The sequence below is a fragment of the Euprymna scolopes genome, chromosome 17 (genome assembly GCF_053919585.1).
Source record: "Euprymna scolopes isolate OS-2025 chromosome 17, ASM5391958v1, whole genome shotgun sequence".
In the NCBI taxonomy this organism is placed as follows: Eukaryota; Metazoa; Mollusca; class Cephalopoda; order Sepiida; family Sepiolidae; genus Euprymna; species Euprymna scolopes.
Genome location: NC_136498.1, coordinates 92,514,794 through 92,537,789, shown reverse-complemented (window position 1 = coordinate 92,537,789; position 22,996 = coordinate 92,514,794). Strand labels below are relative to the sequence as shown.

Below are 22,996 nucleotides of genomic sequence, written 5' to 3'. Positions count from 1 at the left end.
GTGCAGGGGAAATGGAAGGGTAGTACGCATCTATGTCAAACATGATAAATTTGCTTTTTGGGTTTTTAGGGATCTTGTCAAACCACCTGATTACTTCCCCTGAAGAGATCCAGAGGTTGTGCTTAATTTTGGATTTTAAGGTTGGTATGATTCTGTCTAGTATCTTTTTACTAATATTACCTATGTCGGATGCGCGTGGGGCTATAAGTCTAATACTTGGTTTATTATTGAAGTCCGGTTTATGGTCCTTCAATAAAAACCGAGGGTTAAGTGGGGTGTAAACTTCTATTTTGTCTTGAATATTCATTTTCTCACATATTTTTAATGCTAACAGGTTAATTCTAAATAGATCCTCTTCAGTTGCTTTCTTGTATTTATTATTAAGTTCAGTTAGAATGAGGTTATTATGAGTTTGAAAATGCATATGTAAATATTCATGGGTTGTCCATTATTTTTTTGAAGGTCTGATTAATGTTTCTTAGGGTTTAAATATTCATGATTTTTTTTAAACTTTTAAACCCTTTACCATATTTATCAAGTTCAGCTCAAAACGTTCCAAGGATTGTAACTGTGGTGGGCATTTTCTATGCTACATTGCCTAAAGTGTGTTTATTCATAAAGTCTGAAGAAATGCTGGTCTTTGAAAATTTTAAAACAATATAATGCTTGAAATTGTCGAAATAGACATTGAAACAATTGTAACGTAAAATGAAATACACTTTTTATTGCCATTAACACCTTGTCTTAAAGTCTTGATTTTGCACACACAGTATATTAATACTCAATAATGAAATGTGATAATTTTGTAGCTTAATCCTTAAGTCAACTATTTTCGGCTTAAAACCTATTGGTATATGAAAATTTACTGAATTACACGAACTCAGTATATTACACACACACATACACATATATATATATATAATTATATATATAATGTGTGTGTGCGTATGTATGTTTGTTTGTGTAAAAATGTGATAAAAGAGAAAATATGGAAAAAACAGGATGGAATCGCGCAGAGTAAATTTAATCCCATTCTATAACTTCTTTCCCTGGAAACATGTCCATTTATCTGGCTTCCAGAAACCTCAAATTCAAGGTTTTAGCTTAAGGTGTCTTAAGATGTAATAAAATTTCAGTAACTTTTGCTTAATTGACACTTAATAATTAAATTCAATGCAAATCTGAAATATTTGAGTTGAAATGTTTGCTCATATTATGCCCACTTCTTTATGAAATATTAAAACGCTTCAGCCCCCCTGAAATATTGGGAATATTTATTAATTGATGCCTTATAGCTATCACTACAATTTCACAAATGTCAATATCTGAATTTTCATGAACCTCTGCATAAACTAAACTAAATACAGTCTATATTACGGCCTCTTACCATTGCAGATACGTTTCTAAATATATCATGATTGTGCTATTACTTTAGGGTGAATTCTGTATATAAAAATGTAATATATATACATATACATATATATGTATATATATACATACGCACACATATATATTTATATATATATATGACAAATATACATATATATATATATATATATATATATATATATATATATATAACAAAAATGCAAACGAGAACCGAAAGAACTCGACATGATTAAACTTTATTGCTCTTCTCCATCCTCTTTTTCTCTTTTATTATTTTATTATCTTGTACTGTTCATTCATTTATATCTTTTAACCTCTCTCTTTCTTACTTTCTTTCTCTATAACATACAATCTTTCTTTCCCTTCTTCACATCTCCCTTTCTCTCTCTCTCTCTCTCTCTCTCTCTCTCTCTGTGGCGTCAGGCGTTCAGCATTCGTTGGCTTTCCTGACATTCTAATCCCTCCACAACCTCTAGGTCACGTGATTGATCATACGGGTACCGCTAGAGACGCTGTTCTGGCGAATAAGTTTCCTCACAAGGGACTTAGTGCGGCAGTATAATACAGTTACTATGAGAAGCAGGACGGACAAAACGATGCAGGCTGTCATAAGACCCCAAGCCGGGAAGGGTCGAAGGTCGTTTCCACTGCGACCGTTGTACGGTTGTCGACGGGTATCAACCGGGGTGGTTGCCGTGCTGTCCATGTAAAGAAAATCTCGCCTATATTGGCGTCGGTACATTTCAGGTACCTTCCGGTTCCAGAAGTTCATTTTTTCCGGTTTGAAATTCGTGGTCATTTCAATGTGCGATTCACCCCACTGGTTGTTGTTGATTTGGGCGTAGACGGGTTTCTCGGCTGTGTATCGGTCGATGTAGAAGTTATTCAACGATAAAGATGGTAAACTGATTGAAAAAAAAGAGGAAAAGATAAAACATATTAGTAATCAAATACAAACATTATGAGGTCAAAATAGACCAAAAACGGATAATACTAATAATCGAAAATAGAGAAGAAGATGAAAAAGAAGAAGAGGTATATCAATGAACATCTTAGCAATTATTTAATTACATGTTTTATTAGTAATAAATATTTTAAAAGTAAAAGAATAACAATTTTCAAAAGAATGCAATAATGGAATGTACAGCAACTGATTTTAACGTGCAGAACATATATCGATATATTAAATGATGGATGGACAATGTTACAAAAAATAATGCTGACTGTTTAGTAATATATATATATATATATATATATATATATATATGTGTGTGTGTGTGTGTGTGTGTGTGTGTGTGTGTACGTAGTTTAAAAATGAAATGTAGGTTCCGTTTCGATATGTACATCGTAAGAATGCTCTTAATGTGGGATTTAATATGACGCAATCCAACGTGTTGTAATGGGATCATGACGTCACTTCATCTAGTGACGTCACATCCGGTATGGAGTATGGTGCCCGGAGTCAGATTGGCACGCGGCCAAGGAGGTCGTGTGCAAACACCCTACAGTTGAGGAATGGTATTGCTCAACCTGCTTTTGCCTGTAATATGTGAATACATGTTCGTTCTTAAAACTCCTGTGTTCATTCATTCTTATTACCATTTTATCCCATAACAGTTAGCCTATTTATATTTCTTTGTCCACGTCATTCTATGCATATGCTTATTCGTGAATAAACTGAGTTTCTATCCGAATAAATTGATATCCATCTATCAATATATTCTTATGTCAATCAATTCTTATCTATCTATCTATCTGATCTTATTTTTAGAATACACGCACACTTGCAGCTTATTTCAATCCATATATATATATATATATATATATATATATATATATATATATATATATATTTATGTGTGTGTGTGTGTGTGTGTGTGTGTATAAAATTTCGTCTGTAGCTGAAAAATTATTTTGTCAGTAAATCAATTAATTACTTGCAATCGTTGAACTAATTTGTTTTCACGAAAGCACAGTAGTGCTGATGTCATTTAAGGGACCACCATAAAACACCATTTCGGGGATTTTTAGCAACAATATATTAAATCATGGCTCCCAGCAATGTTAATAAACACCACCTCGCGAGAACAAAAATGTGGTTCCTATCACCCAAAGAGTTTGTTCTTTACAAAGCTGCTGTATTCATAGGTTTCAGCTAAACCCTCTTATTTTGATTATTATTTTATTTATATTTTTACATCGTTTTTACTCATAATAATTATTAGTTTTTCCAAAGATGAATTAAAAATAATATATTTGAAATTTTCAGCTTAGCTTTGTTAGTATAATCACATCTATGGATATGAGTTTATAGAAATAGTGCGAGATTTGTAAAATGAGTTCTTATTACAAACGACACATAAAAAGCTTATTAGACTTAATTAAAGCTTGATGAACTTAATTACAGTTGAAATGCAAGAACGTAAAAAATGTGGATTTGTTTGCCATAATTATGTTATAAAATATTACTTAATTGAGCACTTTTTATGTAAATTCAGAAGTACATGTGTATATATGTATGCACATATATATATATATATATATATATATATGTAGTCATCCAAATGCAGTACTGTTTCGCTGTTTCACAGCTCATCAGTCCGGCTAGACAAGCAACTACCTCAAGCCAGGATCGAAACCCGACGGCTCAAACGACAGTCAGAGCTTCTAGCTGCACCATTTCATCAATGGGACAGTGACTGAAGCTTATCTGATAGTGCAGGACCTATTAGGTTGGCGACTCTCTTTTGAAGAGGGATTAGTAGCCAATACATCAGTTCAAATGTGGTAACAATACTGCATATGTGGCCTTTTAGATGGACAGGATACTCTCAGGCGTAAGTAACTTTCTCGCATGGTACAGCCCACCCTTTTTTGAAGCATCCTTAACAATATATATACATATATATATATATATATATATATATATATATATATATATATATATATATATATATATATATGTGTGTGTGTGTGTGTGTGTGTGTGTGTGGGAGTGGCTACATACGGAAGATGATTTTGTTGATTTATTTACATACAAAAATTCCTTCAAAACATTTTTAATAAATTGCCTCTGCAAAACTTTCATTGAGTTTTATCTGATTCCAAACTTGAAATAGTTGATTCATAATTCTAGCTCTGATCAATTAAATTCAAGATGGTGCAGTGGGGTGTTTTCTCCATGAGACTTGATATATTTCGGATGGGGATCTTTCCTAGGGTATCATTTTTTAATAAGCGTTATTAAATTTTTGGAATTTATGTTCCTCTACGACGAAAAAATGGAAAAGATAGGGAAGATAGATGAGAAAGTGAAAAAAGTAGGAAAGAAGAACATGAGTTGGAACAGATAAATTGAGGACATTGCTAAGGATGCTGCAAAAAAAAGGTGGGCTCCCTGTACCATGCTAGAAAGTTACTTACGCCTGAGAGTATCCTGTACATCTACAAGGCCACCATTCGTCCACATATGGAGTATTGTTACCACATTTGGACTGATGCATTTGCTACTTATCCCCCCTCTTAGATAGAGTTCAACATCCATACATCATACCCCTACAAACTATGTCCCAGATAGTAGCTCCCTACATCAAAGTTGCACTGTTGTGCCTTGTTTGGAAATCGGAAAAGGAAATGGCAAAAGCAAACAAAAGATACGGAAATACATGAATAAAACAATACGAGAGTCAGGCAGTTAGATAGATAGACAGATAGATAGACAGACAGATAGATAGATAGATAGACAGATAAATAGATAGGCAGTCGGCTGCATAGATAGATAGATAGACAGATAGATAGATAGACAGATAAATAGATAGGCAGTCGGTTGCATAGATAGATAGACAGACAGATAGTTAGATAGATAGACAGATAAATAGATAGGCAGTCGGCTGCATAGATAGATAGATAGATAGATAGATAAACATAAAAATAGGTAGATAGATAATTTAAAATAGTTTCTCCGTTTATCTCCTCTTCAAAATGAAATTTAGAATGGTGGTAGCCATTTTCTATTCTTTAAAGCAATCGTTTTCGGCTTTCTGAAAAAAAACTTTGTCCCATAAAACCGTCACATCATCGAACGACTGCATAATTTAAGAAAAGAAGAAAAATAGAAATATTCTTTCAATTTTGTTGTATTAAAAAAATACATAAAAGTAAAAAATTTCTATTTTTACTTAGAAAGATTATTCTATTTATATTTGGTTCATAAAATAGCGTTTTTTAAAACTATTTCCGATGATTCGAATTTATTTGCTGCGAGGCTGAGCACAAAAATTTACAACTGAATGAATTCAATTTTATTTGTTTGGTTTTATGACACGTTCAAGAAATCGATGTTTCATTTGTAGACACATTTATATTAATATCGCCAGGGACGAATGTCTTTATTGGCTTGCTCTATCCTTATGAGAATAAAGTTTTAACACAAATCCAGTTCCTCAAACAGGGACATTCTGGATTGGAAACAAAACTACCCTTTTATAGTCTCCCCTCACAAATAAGCGCGCAACAGATGACAGGCAATAAATCCATCCTGTTCCTCTGAACGGAGGAGGTAATGCATGAGAAGATGAACTCTTGTGATCGAACAGATACTACACGTTTATCCTAGTCAAAAGGTTAGTTGTCTCACAAGATTTGTTAGGTTTGAAAATAGCTGCAATAAAAATAATCTAGTACTCTTCGGTATTCCCTGGCGATAACTGCTAAGGCGACACGCAAGAAGTAATGTATGTGACGATTCTCTCCACCTCCGACTTCTTTTAATTCTTATTTTTGATAATTGGAAGACGGAAGTTGTAAATTGGCATTCTGTTACGGATTGACATGTCAGATCCAGAGGACCAAAACCTTTTAATTATGCAACTCATGCAATCGGCAATAAAAGTCACACTGCTTCTTTTTGCAATTCTTTGGCACAAAAATAAACTTCCACCAATCTGCCTGGCTTGTCCATTAAATTTCAGAAATGTTTAATAATCTTTGTTTTATGATATACCCTAAGTACTTTATGCATTGCACGAGAGATCCTTGCGTTTCAGTTGTAAGTGACACTCTTTTGACTACGTGCGGGCGATACTCAAAATAGAATTGCAAATTACTTAAGATATCTGCCCGGCCATGGCTGACGGAACAAGTACATGATACTCCCGTGAATTATAAAAGTTCTAATCGAAAATTCTGTCCGGATTTCCTAGTTCGAAAGGCAAATTTCAAAATTCAACAAGATAAATTTGAAGAAGGTCAGTTACATCGACCGAAACGCTGTGAAAATGTCGCACAAGATGAAAACAGTAGTCCGAACGATCTAAATATTATGAATTATCTAGTGACGTCTGTAAATTTCTAGAAATTACGAACTTAAAACATAACAGAAATTTATCGATTATTTTATAGAATACAGAATGAAGGAAGAGGTTTACAGAAAAACTTGCCAGATACAGATGATTATAGCTTAATTGTTCGTATTCGGTTAGTCTAGTTAGTTAGTGAGGTCGTCTCTCTGCGAAATACGGTCAATTGACTACAGTGTCAATTTCGGTCTACAGACATGATAGGGGATTGAGTTTTAACCAGTAAACATATTTAGGGTCAAAATTGACCTTAGGGTCAAAATTGAAAACAAAAACTGGAACTTGGCAGCCGTAAGCCGAATAAACGTGTATCTTCTACACATGCACAAATATACACTTATACGGTGAAACCGATTCATTTTTAAAGTTCAGATATCCATCTGTTGTCAGCTCAGATGGTAACGAATAAGTCTGAAGCGCTACACGTTTTGGTTTCGATTCTAGCTTATGGCACACAAGTCATATTTTTAAACTTTTAAAATTATTGGGTACAATATATACTAATCAATAGACATTTGGCTTTATTATAATCATAAATAGGAAATCGGAGATGAGAGAGGTAAATCAAAATCGGAGATGAGAGAGGTAAATCAAAATCGGAGAGGAGAGAGGTAAATCAAAATCGGAGAGGAGAGAGGTAATTCAAAATCGGAGAGGAGAGGTAAATCAAAATCGGAAAGGAGAGAGGTAAATCAAAATCGGAGAGGAGAGAGGTAAATCAAAATCGGAGAGGAGAGAGGTAAATCAAAATCGGAGAGGAGAGAGGTAAATCAAAATCGGAGAGGAGAGGTAAATCAAAATCGGAAAGGAGAGAGGTAAATCAAAATCGGAGAGGAGAGAGGTAAATCAAAATCGGAGAGGAGAGAGGTAAATCAAAATCGGAAAGGAGAGAGGTAAATCAAAATCGGAGAGGAGAGAGGTAAATCAAAATCGGAGAGGAGAGAGGTAAATCAAAATCGGAGAGGAGAGAGGTAAATCAAAATCGGAGAGGAGAGAGGTAAATCAAAATCGGAGAGGAGAGAGGTAAATCAAAATCGGAGAGGAGAGAGGTAAATCAAAATCGGAGATGAGAGAGGTAAATCAAAATCGGAGAGGAGAGGTAAATCAAAATCGGAAAGGAGAGAGGTAAATCAAAATCGGAGAGGAGAGAGGTAAATCAAAATCGGAGAGGAGAGAGGTAAATCAAGATCGGAGAGGAGTGAGGTAAATCAAAATCGGAGAGGAGAGAGGTAAATAAAAATCGGAGAGGAGAGAGGTAAATCAAAAGGAGAGAGGAGAGAGGTAAATCAAGATCGGAGAGGAGAGAGGTAAATCAAAATCGGAGAGGAGAGAGGTAAATCAACATCGGAGAGGAGAGAGGTAAATCAAAATCGGAGAGGAGAGAGGTAAATCAAAATCGGAAAGGAGAGAGGTAAATCAAAATCGGAGAGGGGAGAGGTAAATCAAAATCGGAAAGGAGAGAGGTAAATCAAAACCGGAGAGGAGAGAGGTAAATCAAAATCGGAGATGAGAGAGGTAAATCAAAATCGGAAAGGAGAGAGGTAAATCAAAATCGGAGAGGAGAGAGGTAAATCAAAATCGGAGAGGAGAGAGGTAAATCAAAATCGGAGAGGAGAGGGGTAAATCAAAATCGGAGAGGAGAGAGGTAAATCAAAATCGGAGAGGAGAGAGGTAAATCAAAATCGGAGATGAGAGAGGTAAATCAAAATCGGAGAGGAGAGGTAAATCAAAATCGGAAAGGAGAGAGGTAAATGAAAATCGGAGAGGAGAGAGGTAAATCAAAATCGGAGAGGAGAGAGGTAAATCAAAATCGGAGAGGAGAGAGGTAAATCAAAATCGGAGAGGAGAGAGGTAAATAAAAATCGGAGAGGAGAGAGGTAAATCAAAATCGGAGAGGAGAGAGGTAAATCAAAATCGGAGATGAGAGAGGTAAATCAAAATCGGAGAGGAGAGGTAAATCAAAATCGGAAAGGAGAGAGGTAAATCAAAATCGGAGAGGAGAGAGGTAAATCAAGATCGGAGAGGAGAGAGGTAAATCAAAATCGGAGAGGAGAGAGGTAAATCAAAATCGAAGAGGAGAGAGGTAAATCAAGATCGGAGAGGAGAGAGGTAAATCAAAATCGGAGAGGAGAGAGGTAAATCAAAATCGGAGATGAGAGAGGTAAATCAAAATCGGAGAGGAGAGAGGTAAATCAAAATCCGAGATGAGTGAGGTAAATCAAAATCGGAGATGAGAGAGGTAAATCAAAATCGGAGAGGAGAGGTAAATAAAAATCGGAAAGGAGAGAGGTAAATGAAAATCGGAGAGGAGAGAGGTAAATCAAAATCGGAGAGGAGAGAGGTAAATCAAAATCGGAGAGGAGAGAGGTAAATCAAAATCGGAGAGGAGAGAGGTAAATCAAAATCGGAAAGGAGAGAGGTAAATACAAATCGGAGATGAGAGAGGTAAATCAAAATCGGAAAGGAGAGAGGGAAATCAAAATCGGAGAGGAGAGAGGTAAATCAAAATCGGAGAGGAGAGAGGTAAATAAAAATCGGAGAGGAGAGAGGTAAATCAAAATCGGAAAGGAGAGAGGGAAATCAAAATCGGAGAGAAGAGAGGTAAATCAAAATCGGAGATGAGAGAGGTAAATCAAAATCGGAGAGGAGAGAGGTAAATCAAAATCGGAGAGGAGAGAGGTAAATCAAAATCGGAGAGGAGAGAGGTAAATCAAAATCGGAGATGAGAGAGGTAAATCAAAATCTGAGAGGAGAGAGGTAAATCAAAATCGGAGAGGAGAGAGGTAAATCAAAATCGGAGAGGAGAGAGGTAAATCAAAATCGGAGAGGAGAGAGGTAAATCAAAATCGGAGAAGAGAGGTAAATCAAAATCGGAAAGGAGAGAGGTAAATCAAAATCGGAGAGGAGAGAGGTAAATCAAAATCGGAAAGGAGAGAGGTAAATCAAAATCGGAAAGGAGAGAGGTAAATCAAAATCGGAAAGGAGAGAGGGAAATCAAAATCGGAGAGGAGAGAGGTTAATCAAAATCGGAGAGGAGAGAGGTAAATCAAAATCGGAGAGGAGAGAGGTAAATCAAAATCGGAGAGGAGAGAGGTAAATCAAAATCGGAGAGGAGAGAGGTAAATCAAAATCAGAGATGAGAGAGGTAAATCAAAATCGGAGAGGAGAGAGGTAAATCAAAATCGGAGAGGGGAGAGGTAAATCAAAATCGGAAAGGAGAGAGGTAAATCAAAATCGGAGATGAGAGAGGTAAATAAAAATCGGAAAGGAGAGAGGTAAATCAAAATCGGAGAGGAGAGAGGTAAATCAAAATCGGAGAGGAGAGAGGTAAATCAAAATCGGAGAGGAGAGAGGTAAATCGAAATCGGAGAGGAGAGAGGTAAATCAAAATCGGATAGGAGAGAGGTAAATCGAAATCGGAGAGGAGAGAGGTAAATCAAAATCGGAGAGGAGAGAGGTAAATCAAAATCGGAAAGGAGAGAGGTAAATCAAAATCGGAGAGGAGAGAGGTAAATCAAAATCGGAGAGGAGAGAGGTAAATCAAAATCGGAAAGGAGAGAGGTAAATAAAAATCGGAGAGGAGAGAGGTAAATCAAAATCGGAGAGGAGAGAGGTAAATCAAAATCGGAGAGGAGAGAGGTAAATCAAAATCGGAAAGGAGAGAGGTAAATCAAAATCGGAGAGGAGAGAGGTAAATCAAAATCGGAGAGGAGAGAGGTAAATCAAAATCGGAGAGGAGAGAGGTAAATCAAGATCGGAGAGGAGAGAGGTAAATCAAAATCGGAGAGGAGAGAGGTAAATCAAAATCGGAGAGGAGAGAGGTAAATCAAAAGGAGAGAGGAGAGAGGTAAATCAAGATCGGAGAGGAGAGAGGTAAATCAAAATCCGAGATGAGTGAGGTAAATCAAAATCGGAGAGGAGAGAGGTAAAAAATCGGAGAGGAGAGAGGAGAGAGGTAAGAGGAGAGAGGAGAGAGGTAAGAGGAGAGAGAAGAGAGGTAAATCAAGATCGGAGAGGAGAGAGGTAAATCAAAATCCGAGATGAGTGAGGTAAATCAAAATCGGAGAGGAGAGAGGTAAATCAACATCGGAGAGGAGAGAGGTAAATAAATATCGGAGAGGAGAGAGGTAAATCAAAGTCGGAAAGGAGAGAGGTAAATCAAAACCGGAGAGGAGAGAGGTAAATCAAAATCGGAGAGGAGAGAGGTAAATCAAAATCGGAAAGGAGAGAGGTAAATCAAAATCGGAGAGGAGAGAGGTGAATAAAAATCGGAGAGGAGAGAGGTAAATCAAAATCGGAGAGGAGAGAGGTAAATCAAAATCGGAAAGGAGAGAGGTAAATCAAAATCGGAGAGGAGAGAGGTAAATCAAAATAGGAAAGGAGAGAGGTAAATCAAAATCGGAGAGGAGAGAGGTAAATCACAATCGGAGAGGAGAGAGGTAAATCAAAATCGGAGAGGAGAGAGGTAAATCAAAATCGGAAAGGAGAGAGGTAAATCAAAATCGGAGAGGAGAGAGGTAAATCAAAATCGGAGAGGAGAGAGGTAAATCAAAATCGGAGAGGAGAGAGGTAAATCAAAATCGGAGAGGAGAGAGGTAAATCAAAATCGGAGAGGAGAGAGGTAAATCAAAATCGGAAAGGAGAGAGGTAAATCAAAATCGGAGAGGAGAGAGGTAAATCAAAATTGGAGAGGAGAGAGCTAAATCAAAATCGGAGAGGAGAGAGGTAAATCAAAATCGGAAAGGAGAGAGGTAAATCAAAATCGGAGATGAGAGAGGTAAATCAAAATCGGAGAGGAGAGAGGTAAATCAAAATCGGAGAGGAGAGAGGTAAATCAAAATCGGAGAGGAGAGAGGTAAATCAAAATCGGAGAGGAGAGAGGTAAATCAAAATCGGAGAGGAGAGAGGTAAATCAAAATCGGAAAGGAGAGAGGTAAATCAAAATCGGAGAGGAGAGAGGTAAATCAAAATCGGAAAGGAGAGAGGGAAATCAAAATCGGAGAGGAGAGAGGTAAATCAAAATCGGAAAGGAGAGAGGTAAATCAAAATCGGAGAGGAGAGAGGTAAATCAAAATCGGAAAGGAGAGAGGTAAATCAAAATTGGAGAGGAGAGAGGTAAATCAAGATCGGAGAGGAGAGAGGTAAATCAAAATCGGAGAGGAGAGAGGTAAATCAAAATCGGAGAGGAGAGAGGTAAATCAAAAGGAGATAGGAGAGAGGTAAATCTAGATCGGAGAGGAGAGAGGTAAATCAAAATCGGAGAGGAGAGAGGTAAATCAAAATCGGAAAGGAGAGAGGTAAATCAAAATCGGAGAGTGGAGAGGTAAATCAAAATCGGAAAAGAGAGAGGTAAATCAAATCCGGAGAGGAGAGAGGTAAATCAAAATCGGAGATGAGAGAGGTAAATCAAAATCGGAAAGGAGAGAGGTAAATCAAAATCGGAGAGGAGAGAGGTAAATCAAAATCGGAGAGGAGAGAGGTAAATCAAAATCGGAGAGGAGAGAGGTAAATCAAAATCGGAGAGGAGAGAGGTAAATCAAAATCGGAAAGGAGAGAGGTAAATCAAAATCGGAGAGGAGAGAGGTAAATCAAAATCGGAGAGGAGAGAGGTAAATCAAAATCAGAGATGAGTGAGGTAAATCAAAATCGGAGAGGAGAGAGGTAAATCAAAATCGGAGAGGAGAGAGGTAAATCAAAATCGGAGAGGAGAGAGGTAAATCAAAATCGGAGAGGAGAGAGGTAAATCAAAATCGGATAGGAGAGAGGTAAATCGAAATCGGAGAGGAGAGAGGTAAATCAAAATCGGAGAGGAGAGAGGTAAATCAAAATCGGAAAGGAGAGAGGTAAATCAAAACCGGAGAGGAGAGAGGTAAATCAAAATCGGAGATGAGAGAGGTAAATCAAAATCGGAAAGGAGAGAGGTAAATCAAAATCGGAGAGGAGAGAGGTAAATCAAAATCGGAGAGGAGAGAGGTAAATCAAAATCGGAGAGGGGAGAGGTAAATCAAAATCGGAGAGGAGAGAGGTAAATCAAAATCGGAAAGGAGAGAGGTAAATCAAAATCGGAGAGGAGAGAGGTAAATCAAAATCGGAGAGGAGAGAGGTAAATCAAAATCGGAAAGGAGAGAGGTAAATCAAAATCGGAGAGGAGAGAGGTAAATCAAAATCGGAAAGGAGAGAGGTAAATCAAAATCGGAGAGGAGAGAGGTAAATCAAAATCGGAGAGGAGAGAGGTAAATCAAAATCGGAGAGGAGAGGGGTAAATCAAAATCGGAGAGGAGAGAGGTAAATCAAAATCAGAGATGAGTGAGGTAAATCAAAATCGGAGAGGAGAGAGGTAAATCAAAATCGGAGAGGAGAGAGGTAAATCAAAATCGGAGAGGAGAGAGGTAAATCAAAATCGGAGAGGAGAGAGGTAAATCAAAATCGGATAGGAGAGAGGTAAATCGAAATCGGAGAGGAGAGAGGTAAATCAAAATCGGAGAGGAGAGAGGTAAATCAAAATCGGAAAGGAGAGAGGTAAATCAAAATCGGAGAGGAGAGAGGTAAATCAAAATCGGAGAGGAGAGAGGTAAATCAAAATCGGAAAGGAGAGAGGTAAATATAAATCGGAGAGGAGAGAGGTAAATCAAAATCGGAGAGGAGAGAGGTAAATCGAAATCGGAAAGGAGAGAGGTAAATCAAAATCGGAGAGGAGAGAGGTAAATCAAAATCGGAGAGGAGAGAGGTAAATCAAAATCGGAAAGGAGAGAGGTAAATCAAAATCGGAGAGGAGAGAGGTAAATCAAAATCGGAGAGGAGAGAGGTAAATCAAAATCGGAGAGGAGAGAGGTAAATCAAAATCGGAAAGGAGAGAGGTAAATCAAAATCGGAGAGGAGAGAGGTGAATAAAAATCGGAGAGGAGAGAGGTAAATCAAAATCGGAGAGGAGAGAGGTAAATCGAAATCGGAAAGGAGAGAGGTAAATCAAAATCGGAGAGGAGAGAGGTAAATCAAAATCGGAAAGGAGAGAGGTAAATCAAAATCGGAGAGGAGAGAGGTAAATCAAAATCGGAGAGGAGAGAGGTAAATCAAAATCGGAAAGGGGAGAGGAAAATCTAAATCGGAGAGGAGAGAGGTGAATAAAAATCGGAGAGGAGAGAGGTAAATAAAAATCGGAGAAGAGAGAGGTAAATCGAAATCGGAAAGGAGAGAGGTAAATCAAAATCGGAGAGGAGAGAGGTAAATCAAAATCGGAGAGGAGAGAGGTAAATCAAAATCGGAGAGGAGAGAGGTAAATCAAAATCGGAAAGGAGAGAGGTAAATCAAAATCGGAGAGGAGAGAGGTAAATCAAAATCGGAGAGGAGAGAGGTAAATCAAAATCGGAGAGGAGAGAGGTAAATCAAAATCGGAGATGAGAGAGGTAAATCAAAATCGGAGAGGAGAGAGGTAAATCAAAATCCGAGATGAGTGAGGTAAATCAAAATCGGAGATGAGAGAGATAAATCAAAATCGGAGAGGAGAGGTAAATAAAAATCGGAAAGGAGAGAAGTAAATGAAAATCGGAGAGGAGAGAGGTAAATCAAAATCGGAGAGGAGAGAGGTAAATCAAAATCGGAGAGGAGAGAGGTAAATCAAAATCGGAGAGGAGAGAGGTAAATCAAAATCGGAAAGGAGAGAGGTAAATCAAAATCGGAGATGAGAGAGGTAAATCAAAATCGGAAAGGAGAGAGGGAAATCAAAATCGGAGAGGAGAGAGGTAAATCAAAATCGGAGAGGAGAGAGGTAAATAAAAATCGGAGAGGAGAGAGGTAAATCAAAATCGGAAAGGAGAGAGGGAAATCAAAATCGGAGAGGAGAGAGGTAAATCAAAATCGGAGATGAGAGAGGTAAATCAAAATCGGAGAGGAGAGAGGTAAATCAAAATCGGAGAGGAGAGAGGTAAATCAAAATCGGAAAGGAGAGAGGTAAATCAAAATCGGAGATGAGAGAGGTAAATCAAAATCGGAGAGGAGAGAGGTAAATCAAAATCGGAGAGGAGAGAGGTAAATCAAAATCGGAGAGGAGAGAGGTAAATCAAAATCGGAGAGGAGAGAGGTAAATCAAAATCGGAGAGGAGAGAGGTAAATCAAAATCGGAAAGGAGAGAGGTAAATCAAAATCGGAGAGGAGAGAGGTAAATCAAAATCGGAAAGGAGAGAGGTAAATCAAAATCGGAAAGGAGAGAGGTAAATCAAAATCGGAAAGGAGAGAGGGAAATCAAAATCGGAGAGGAGAGAGGTTAATCAAAATCGGAGAGGAGAGAGGTAAATCAAAATCGGAGAGGAGAGAGGTAAATCAAAATCGGAGAGGAGAGAGGTAAATCAAAATCGGAGAGGAGAGAGGTAAATCAAAATCAGAGATGAGAGAGGTAAATCAAAATCGGAGAGGAGAGAGGTAAATCAAAATCGGAGAGGGGAGAAGTAAATCAAAATCGGAGAGGAGAGAGGTAAATCAAAATCGGAGATGAGAGAGGTAAATCAAAATCGGAAAGGAGAGAGGTAAATCAAAATCGGAGAGGAGAGAGGTAAATCAAAATCGGAGAGGAGAGAGGTAAATCAAAATCGGAGAGGAGAGAGGTAAATCGAAATCGGAGAGGAGAGAGGTAAATCAAAATCGGAGAGGAGAGAGGTAAATCAAAATCGGAAAGGAGAGAGGTAAATCAAAATCGGAGAGGAGAGAGGTAAATCAAAATCGGAGAGGAGAGAGGTAAATCAAAATCGGAAAGGAGAGAGGTAAATAAAAATCGGAGAGGAGAGAGGTAAATCAAAATCGGAGAGGAGAGAGGTAAATCAAAATCGGAGAGGAGAGAGGTAAATCAAAATCGGAAAGGAGAGAGGTAAATCAAAATCGGAGAGGAGAGAGGTAAATCAAAATCGGAGAGGAGAGAGGTAAATCAAAATCGGAGAGGAGAGAGGTAAATCAAGATCGGAGAGGAGAGAGGTAAATCAAAATCGGAGAGGAGAGAGGTAAATCAAAATCGGAGAGGAGAGAGGTAAATCAAAAGGAGAGAGGAGAGAGGTAAATCAAGATCGGAGAGGAGAGAGGTAAATCAAAATCCGAAATGAGTGAGGTAAATCAAAATCGGAAAGGAGAGAGGTAAATCAAAATCGGAAAGGAGAGAGGGAAATCAAAATCGGAGAGGAGAGAGGTTAATCAAAATCGGAGAGGAGAGAGGTAAATCAAAATCGGAGAGGAGAGAGGTAAATCAAAATCGGAGAGGAGAGAGGTAAATCAAAATCGGAGAGGAGAGAGGTAAATCAAAATCAGAGATGAGAGAGGTAAATCAAAATCGGAGAGGAGAGAGGTAAATCAAAATCGGAGAGGGGAGAGGTAAATCAAAATCGGAAAGGAGAGAGGTAAATCAAAATCGGAGATGAGAGAGGTAAATAAAAATCGGAAAGGAGAGAGGTAAATCAAAATCGGAGAGGAGAGAGGTAAATCAAAATCGGAGAGGAGAGAGGTAAATCAAAATCAGATAGGAGAGAGGTAAATCGAAATCGGAGAGGAGAGAGGTAAATCAAAATCGGAGAGGAGAGAGGTAAATCGAAATCGGAAAGGAGAGAGGTAAATCAAAATCGGAGAGGAGAGAGGTAAATCAAAATCGGAAAGGAGAGAGGTAAATCAAAATCGGAGAGGAGAGAGGTAAATCAAAATCGGAGAGGAGAGAGGTAAATCAAAATCGGAAAGGGGAGAGGAAAATCAAAATCGGAGAGGAGAGAGGTGAATAAAAATCGGAGAGGAGAGAGGTAAATAAAAATCGGAGAAGAGAGAGGTAAATCGAAATCGGAGAGGAGAGAGGTAAATCAAAATCGGAGAGGAGAGAGGTAAATCAAAATCGGAGAGGAGAGAGGTAAATCAACAAATTGTCAACAACGACAATCTCGCTATCTCCTTATCCCTTGAACTGGGACCAAACTGTATTGTTTTATCCTCATTCATGACTGGAGCAAGTTTTATTTTTGCAAGTAAATAGGGACTTACCCAAGTTTTATGAACGTTGCCCACAACTTCAGCATATATCTGGACATTGTCCGATCTTTATTATCAAATCTGATATTCTTGTGTCCAACGAGAGGCGCACCCGCCAAATAGAAAAGTTCTGATCCATGGGAGACAACTGAAAAACGTAAAAAAATGCCAAAAAAACAAAACAAAACAAAAAAACACTCAAACGATAATACATGTTTTTTCATAATTTGATGTTTGTATTTAAAAAAAAAATCCCCCCAAAACCTTGAAGCATGTAAACTAAAATAGAAAGTCATTTAAATGCAAATACATAACATATGCTAATTTAATTAAAAGAATTAAAATTTTAAAAGTTTTTCACACCCAATAGTTCTATAAGCATTGATTTAAACAACGTTACATTAATAACAATTTGTTCAATTCATAATTTAATAACCAAGCAATATCACACTAATTAAATTTAACTTTCAAATTATCAACTAAAACGATTTAATTTGGTAAAAAACAAAGCAAAAACAAAAACAAAACTAAACAAAAAAACAAAAGTGACAAAATGTAATATTCCCGGGAAATGCAAGGTCGGAACAGTTAATATAAAATAACTCGTGATGAATAAAAGAAAAACTGTTATGGTTAACATCAGCGGGATTGTCACGGTATCGGTTCGATCATTCTTTTGTTTACAAAACATCGCACACCATTTTTAATAAACGTAAACTTTAAGACAGGCCCCTAAATCTTGACCTTTCAAAAACGAACATTTCAACTTCCTACATCTCGTAACTCACATCTAGTCAAAATACCAACATTTAACTGTTAATTATGTAAATACAATAACTCTAGATCTTTTCACTCCAGATTTGACCGCAAAAAATTCGGTTATTTATACATTATATTATGACCCAGGCTCCACAGTAGTAAGCCTTCTTCTAAATGAACCCCAAAATCATTAAAGATTAGACCATTCCTGTAATGACCTGTTCCCTGCAGTGTAATGTTAATTCAACTTTCCGACCGTGCGAGTCACATTTTTAACGATGACAAAGAAATAAATAACCATTACTGTAACAATCTGTTCCCTCTTGATTGCGATGCAATGCTGGTTCTATGCAGTTCTAGGAGGTCCATCCTCCCAGGTTTGCCTTTTCTCGTTGAGAAGGGGTTAGTTCATTGCTAAATCGGCTTAAGCGGCTCTACCTGAGCATGTCGACGGAGTTGCACAAGTAATATTTGCAGGGCCACAGTAGTGCTCCTTCTCTAAGGCGCTGATTTTTTAATCCCATTTTTCGATTCTTGTGTCACGATGTGAGAGAAATAAATACCGCGCCAGTTTAGGCGAGGCGTCGGGAGGCCCCTATCTTCGACTGCGTGGCCAGTCGTCGATCCGAGACAAAAACACAATCAAACTGCCTTTTTAAGGGTAACAATCTACAAAAATGCGATTTCACAACTTGTTGCCTGTTTCAACAACCTGACTCAAGCTCTTTTCTCCAGTTCCTACTCCGACTCCTGCACTTCCTGCTTTGACTCCTGCAGTTATAGCCCCGGTTCTAGCTCATTCCTGCAACCTCTGATCCTGTCGATCCAGCTGTTGACCGAACCTACCTGAGACATACACTCATTTATGCTATTCAGGATCCAGTTTCATCACTTCCATACCTGCAATCACTGATCCTGTCAACTTATAACTGATCTACTCGAGACGTCTTATCATACCTGCATCCACGTCAATCTCCGAACGACGTCGCCCTATGCTGTCCGGGATCAAGTTTCTATATCTTCAGCCTTACATTCTTATTTATCCAGTCTCCTTTACGATACAACATATCCGCTCTTCCAACCTTTCCGTTTTCGGAATCTCTATCGATCGAATTTCTCCAGTTTTTTTGTTTTTTACAGTTTTCTTTGTGTATTTTTGGCGAAAAAATACTATATTTCCCTTACAAGTGTTCATCTGCGTTTGTTTGTTCTCTCTTGTTTGTCATTTGTAGAATTTTGCTTGTGTCTACTTTTTTTAGTTGTACAATCGATTGGCATTCAACCACTCGGCTCGCTGCAACAAGCTTAGTTGGAAATATATAATTTATGCCTGTACAGGAATGAGCTAATTATTTACGCCAATCATTTAGACACACGCTTCGGTAGTATAATGGACACATTAGACCATCAGTATTATCAGAAAAATGTATATAAACACATATTTACGTTTACCTGCCACCATCTCAAAGCAAATATGTAATACAAGCTCAGTTTTAATATAATTTGCAGTAGACGCATTTTCGAATGGCGAGTTGTTAAGCATATTAGTTTTGAAGAAAAAATACAAAGAGGAATTCACTATGTTAATTTCTATATGTTTTAATCAGCAGAGAGAAGAGATAAGCTAATAGTGCGTCCCTAACACATCTTTTATATTCATCCAAGACAAAGAAAACGGAAGAACTTACTGTGATCTTGGTCCAGGGCGGACAAATAGGAGAAATAGTAAATGTAGACTGTGACATTCTTTGACTGCAAAATGTCAGCGCTCAGGTGAGTCGGAGCTGTGATGAAATAATCACCCACAATCTGTTTAATAATCGGAAAAAGATATATATATATATATATATATATATATATATATATATATATATATTAGGAATGTAAATTTTATGGTTTGAAATGGTTAAATTTCAAATATACAATTTTTATTGCATGCAAAACAAAGAATACAGTTTAATAAAAAACATTTCCTTAACCAATGTTTTTGATTTTTATCCATCTCCCCAGAGGAAAAATATTAGCAAATATTATAAATGGTTTGAACATTATTTGCTAAAAAAAGTTGAAAGTTTTTAAAGTTTTTAAATCATTTTAGCTACATAGAATAAGGGAAATTAGATATTGATGCAGAATAAATAAAATGATATTGAACTTCAGATCCGAAATGTATGCTAGATCTTTAAATCAAAGTTCTTGGCGGCAGGGATGTAAAAAAGATCCAACGCGTGTTGTAATTTTTCCAAGGCACCAGGTAACAATCCGATGTAAACATGTCTCCTCAGTTTCTACTTTTGTTGGATGAGATATCCGGCAAATATTTGATTTTATCAATCTGGTGAAGATTTAAAAAAAAATATTTTTTATAATATATCATTTCATAATTCAATCCAAATGTTAAATTCATTTGTGAATAAAACTAAAATTTCAGGGGACAGATAAGTAAATAAAATAAAATAAAATAAATTATTGATTTTTGTAAAGTCATTAAAAATCAGATGCAGCTTTGGTGATTAAAATTATATTTATAAATAAAAACATTTGGTGATGTACCGGTGTCAAGGTGGTCTCACCCAAACTGGATCCCCTACCTCATATTTGGCATGTCTTTTCTGGTTGACTGGCTGTGCAGCATCAATTCCCTTTAGTCTAACATATGTGTATATGGCATTAGTCGGCGCTGTTGTAGGTAATTTCCCATCCTTTGGCTTGACGTGGCCTCCGTAATGGTGCATTGCTTTCTGACAGCAATTCTCTTAATGCTACGATGTCTCCTCAGCAATGCCATTCCCTGATGGCACATGAGCGCATCGCAACCATAGTCGGACACCCCATTCATCTAACAGTTGCCGAACTTGTTGGCTGCAAAAAGAAGCATCATTATCCGTCAAGATCTCTTCCGGCGCACCCCGCTCAAAAAGATGGATTACAAGATGCGAACAACACTTGCCGAGTCATGTCTAGTCATGTGTCGCCATACTGCAAAACGTGTGGGTCCACAATCGATAAGGGTTTACCACTGTAATGGGTAATGTCCATCGCCACTTGCTGCCACACTTTCTTGTCCAACCGTCCTTTTCGCCATTGCTTTGTTACAGGATCAATAGACTGACACGCCTCACAGTGCCTGACAATCTGCCTGATATCTGCCTTTGTCACTGCTGGGTCCACACGTCTCGCAAAATACACTGTTCTCTTGACACATGGATGTCCGCTCTGTGCATGAATCTTCTGTATTCGACATGGGCTAATCACGCCAATTGCAACTGCGCGAGATCGAGCAGTGTGCTCCACACTTATCTTCACGGCTCCATACCATCTGTGTGGTACACGGGTTAGTTGGTCAGCACGATTACAATGTGATGTTACCAGCGTTACCAACACTGATAATCCATACTCAGAGACCAGACTCTTCAGCATGTCTAGCCTTCGCTGGATCAACGTCTTGCTGGCTGCCTTAAAAGCGTGTCAGACACCCAGTGGTAGGCGCAGAGAGAATCCGTGTACAGGTGCAGTTTCTTCAATTGCCATTGCAGTACGAGATTTATTCCCTTTACAAAAGCGTCCAACTCTGCTAAGTTGATGTGCTGAGCACCACTCACGGGTCGCAGCCAACATGCCGTCTTCAAACACATTCCCTCTTTGCTCTAATGCGACTCCCAATGCCAATGAACTAGCGTCGACCCACACATTTACGTGGTTCGCACCAACACACCATTTTCCACGGGCAGAGTCCTCCTTGTTGACTCTCTCCAGAGTCTCAGTTACGATCAGAGTTAGAAGAGCATCGTCAAGCACATCGTCCCAACCTGTGGTTACCAAATTCGCTCTGTGCTTGATGACACCCACAGCTACACAGAGCCAGCTACAGGCTGGTAAGTGTCCAACAAGTTTCCCACACCAGGAAAAAAAACGGTCCGCCTCATAACAACCTCAGGGATGCCTGGAATCCCATTGCCACACCTCCATCGTAGGGTGCCGTCTTCCTCACAGACGTCTAATCCCAATATGCGCGCTCCATCCCTCAGACATTCGGGATTCTTGCACTGCAGACCAAACTGAGCCAAATTTTTCCCTGACACACGATGCAGATTTTATGTCCTCATTGATGTACACATTGTCAATGTAGGCTGATGTTGCGTCCTCAATGGTTTTTTCTTGAGACAACACCGCATTCACAATGGTCTTCATGATCTGCGGTGCCACGTTCAGAACCGAGTCGTGTTAGGCAGTACCTCTGACCCCGAAACCACACTGTTTGGAACAGCGTCTCATCTACTCGCACCTGCAAATAGGCCTTCCGGAGGTCTAATATTGACATATTGGAGCCCTTCTGGCGCCATTCCCTCAGTTTGCTGGCACACACGTAAGCATCGGCAGTGTAAGCCTCAATGTACTGGTTGAGCTCACGATAATCCAGCACTTGGTCTTACTTTTGACTTGTTATGCTGGATAACCGCCATTAAGGGTATCAGACCCTTGGGCTGACCAAGCTTCTCCGGGTAGGGGATCAGCCATCCATCTCAGATCCACGCCTCAACCTCTTGCTCGTACTCATCTCGAGCTTGTTTTTTATGCAGTTTTTCACCCTATCTCATTTGCATGTGTGCCCTCTGTTTTCTCGTGATCTCACGAGACCACAGTTTATAAAATACCAGGCGCTATCTTTTTTTATCTTTTCCCACCCAACACTTCCCTGTGGCAAGTCCACCCCTCCTCCGTAACGCCACCGCTCGCACGTACATCCACACAATGCACAAATACGCGGACGCTTGCTACTCTGGTGAATATTACAAATTATGTTGAAAAATTCGATTAGTGGGATAGGACGTTGGTAGTAGTTTAAAATTGAATTTTTTTAAAGTTACGTGGAGTGTTTAGAGTAGGCACCGCCAAAAATGGCCGCAAAATCAAGTTGTTGTTGTTTTTTAAAACTAAATTACATTTATTAAAATCCATTATTTCTGAGTAACTTTTTTTTCCAGAAAGATAAAACCCTGAATTTTATCATATAGAAAACAGAATAATGTAAAACTTTTTCTACTATTTTTAATTCAATTTTAAATGTTAAATTTTCCCAAAAAGTTAACAATTGACATTTTTTGTCTTGCACAAAAAAAGTACTTAAATATTAAAAAAAAAGGGTTTTTGAAATAATTAATTTATTTATTTATTGTCTAACTAAGATTTAGGATGATTTTCTAAGAGAATATGCAAAAATATTATAATATAAGTACCTGAATTTCAAATAATTCCACTTATTCATATAGGTAACCAAATATTTCGCGTCGACGTAGAGTTCAGATCGACTCTGTTTACGTTTTCTTTTGATGATAAGAAAACTATGGAAGACCAAACAGGCCAAAAAAACTTATTTTTCAGTGACGAAAATTTCAATGTATTATTAAGCTGAGGCTAGCCAGTACCAGATGGGTGACCATTTGTATGAGTTTGGTTTTTAATGTGTATGTGTGTGGGGGCCAGGCTCCCCAAAATGGGGG

General features: G+C 38.1%; 1 protein-coding gene across 1 annotated transcript in view; it reads right to left on the bottom strand.

Annotated features, from left to right (window-relative positions):
- Nucleotides 1-1,755: 1,755 nt before the first annotated feature.
- LOC145296842 (pyrethroid hydrolase Ces2e-like) overlaps nt 1,756-22,996 on the bottom strand; it is a 1,088,672-nt gene continuing 1,067,431 nt past the window's right edge. Inside the window, exons 9-11 of the mRNA XM_080142964.1 lie at nt 19,184-19,304; nt 16,749-16,884; nt 1,756-2,294 (exon numbers count right to left, since the gene is read on the bottom strand). Coding sequence (XP_079999090.1) covers nt 1,862-2,294; nt 16,749-16,884; nt 19,184-19,304 — 690 coding nt within the window. The 3' untranslated portion in view covers nt 1,756-1,861. The remainder of the gene's footprint in view (nt 2,295-16,748; nt 16,885-19,183; nt 19,305-22,996) is intronic.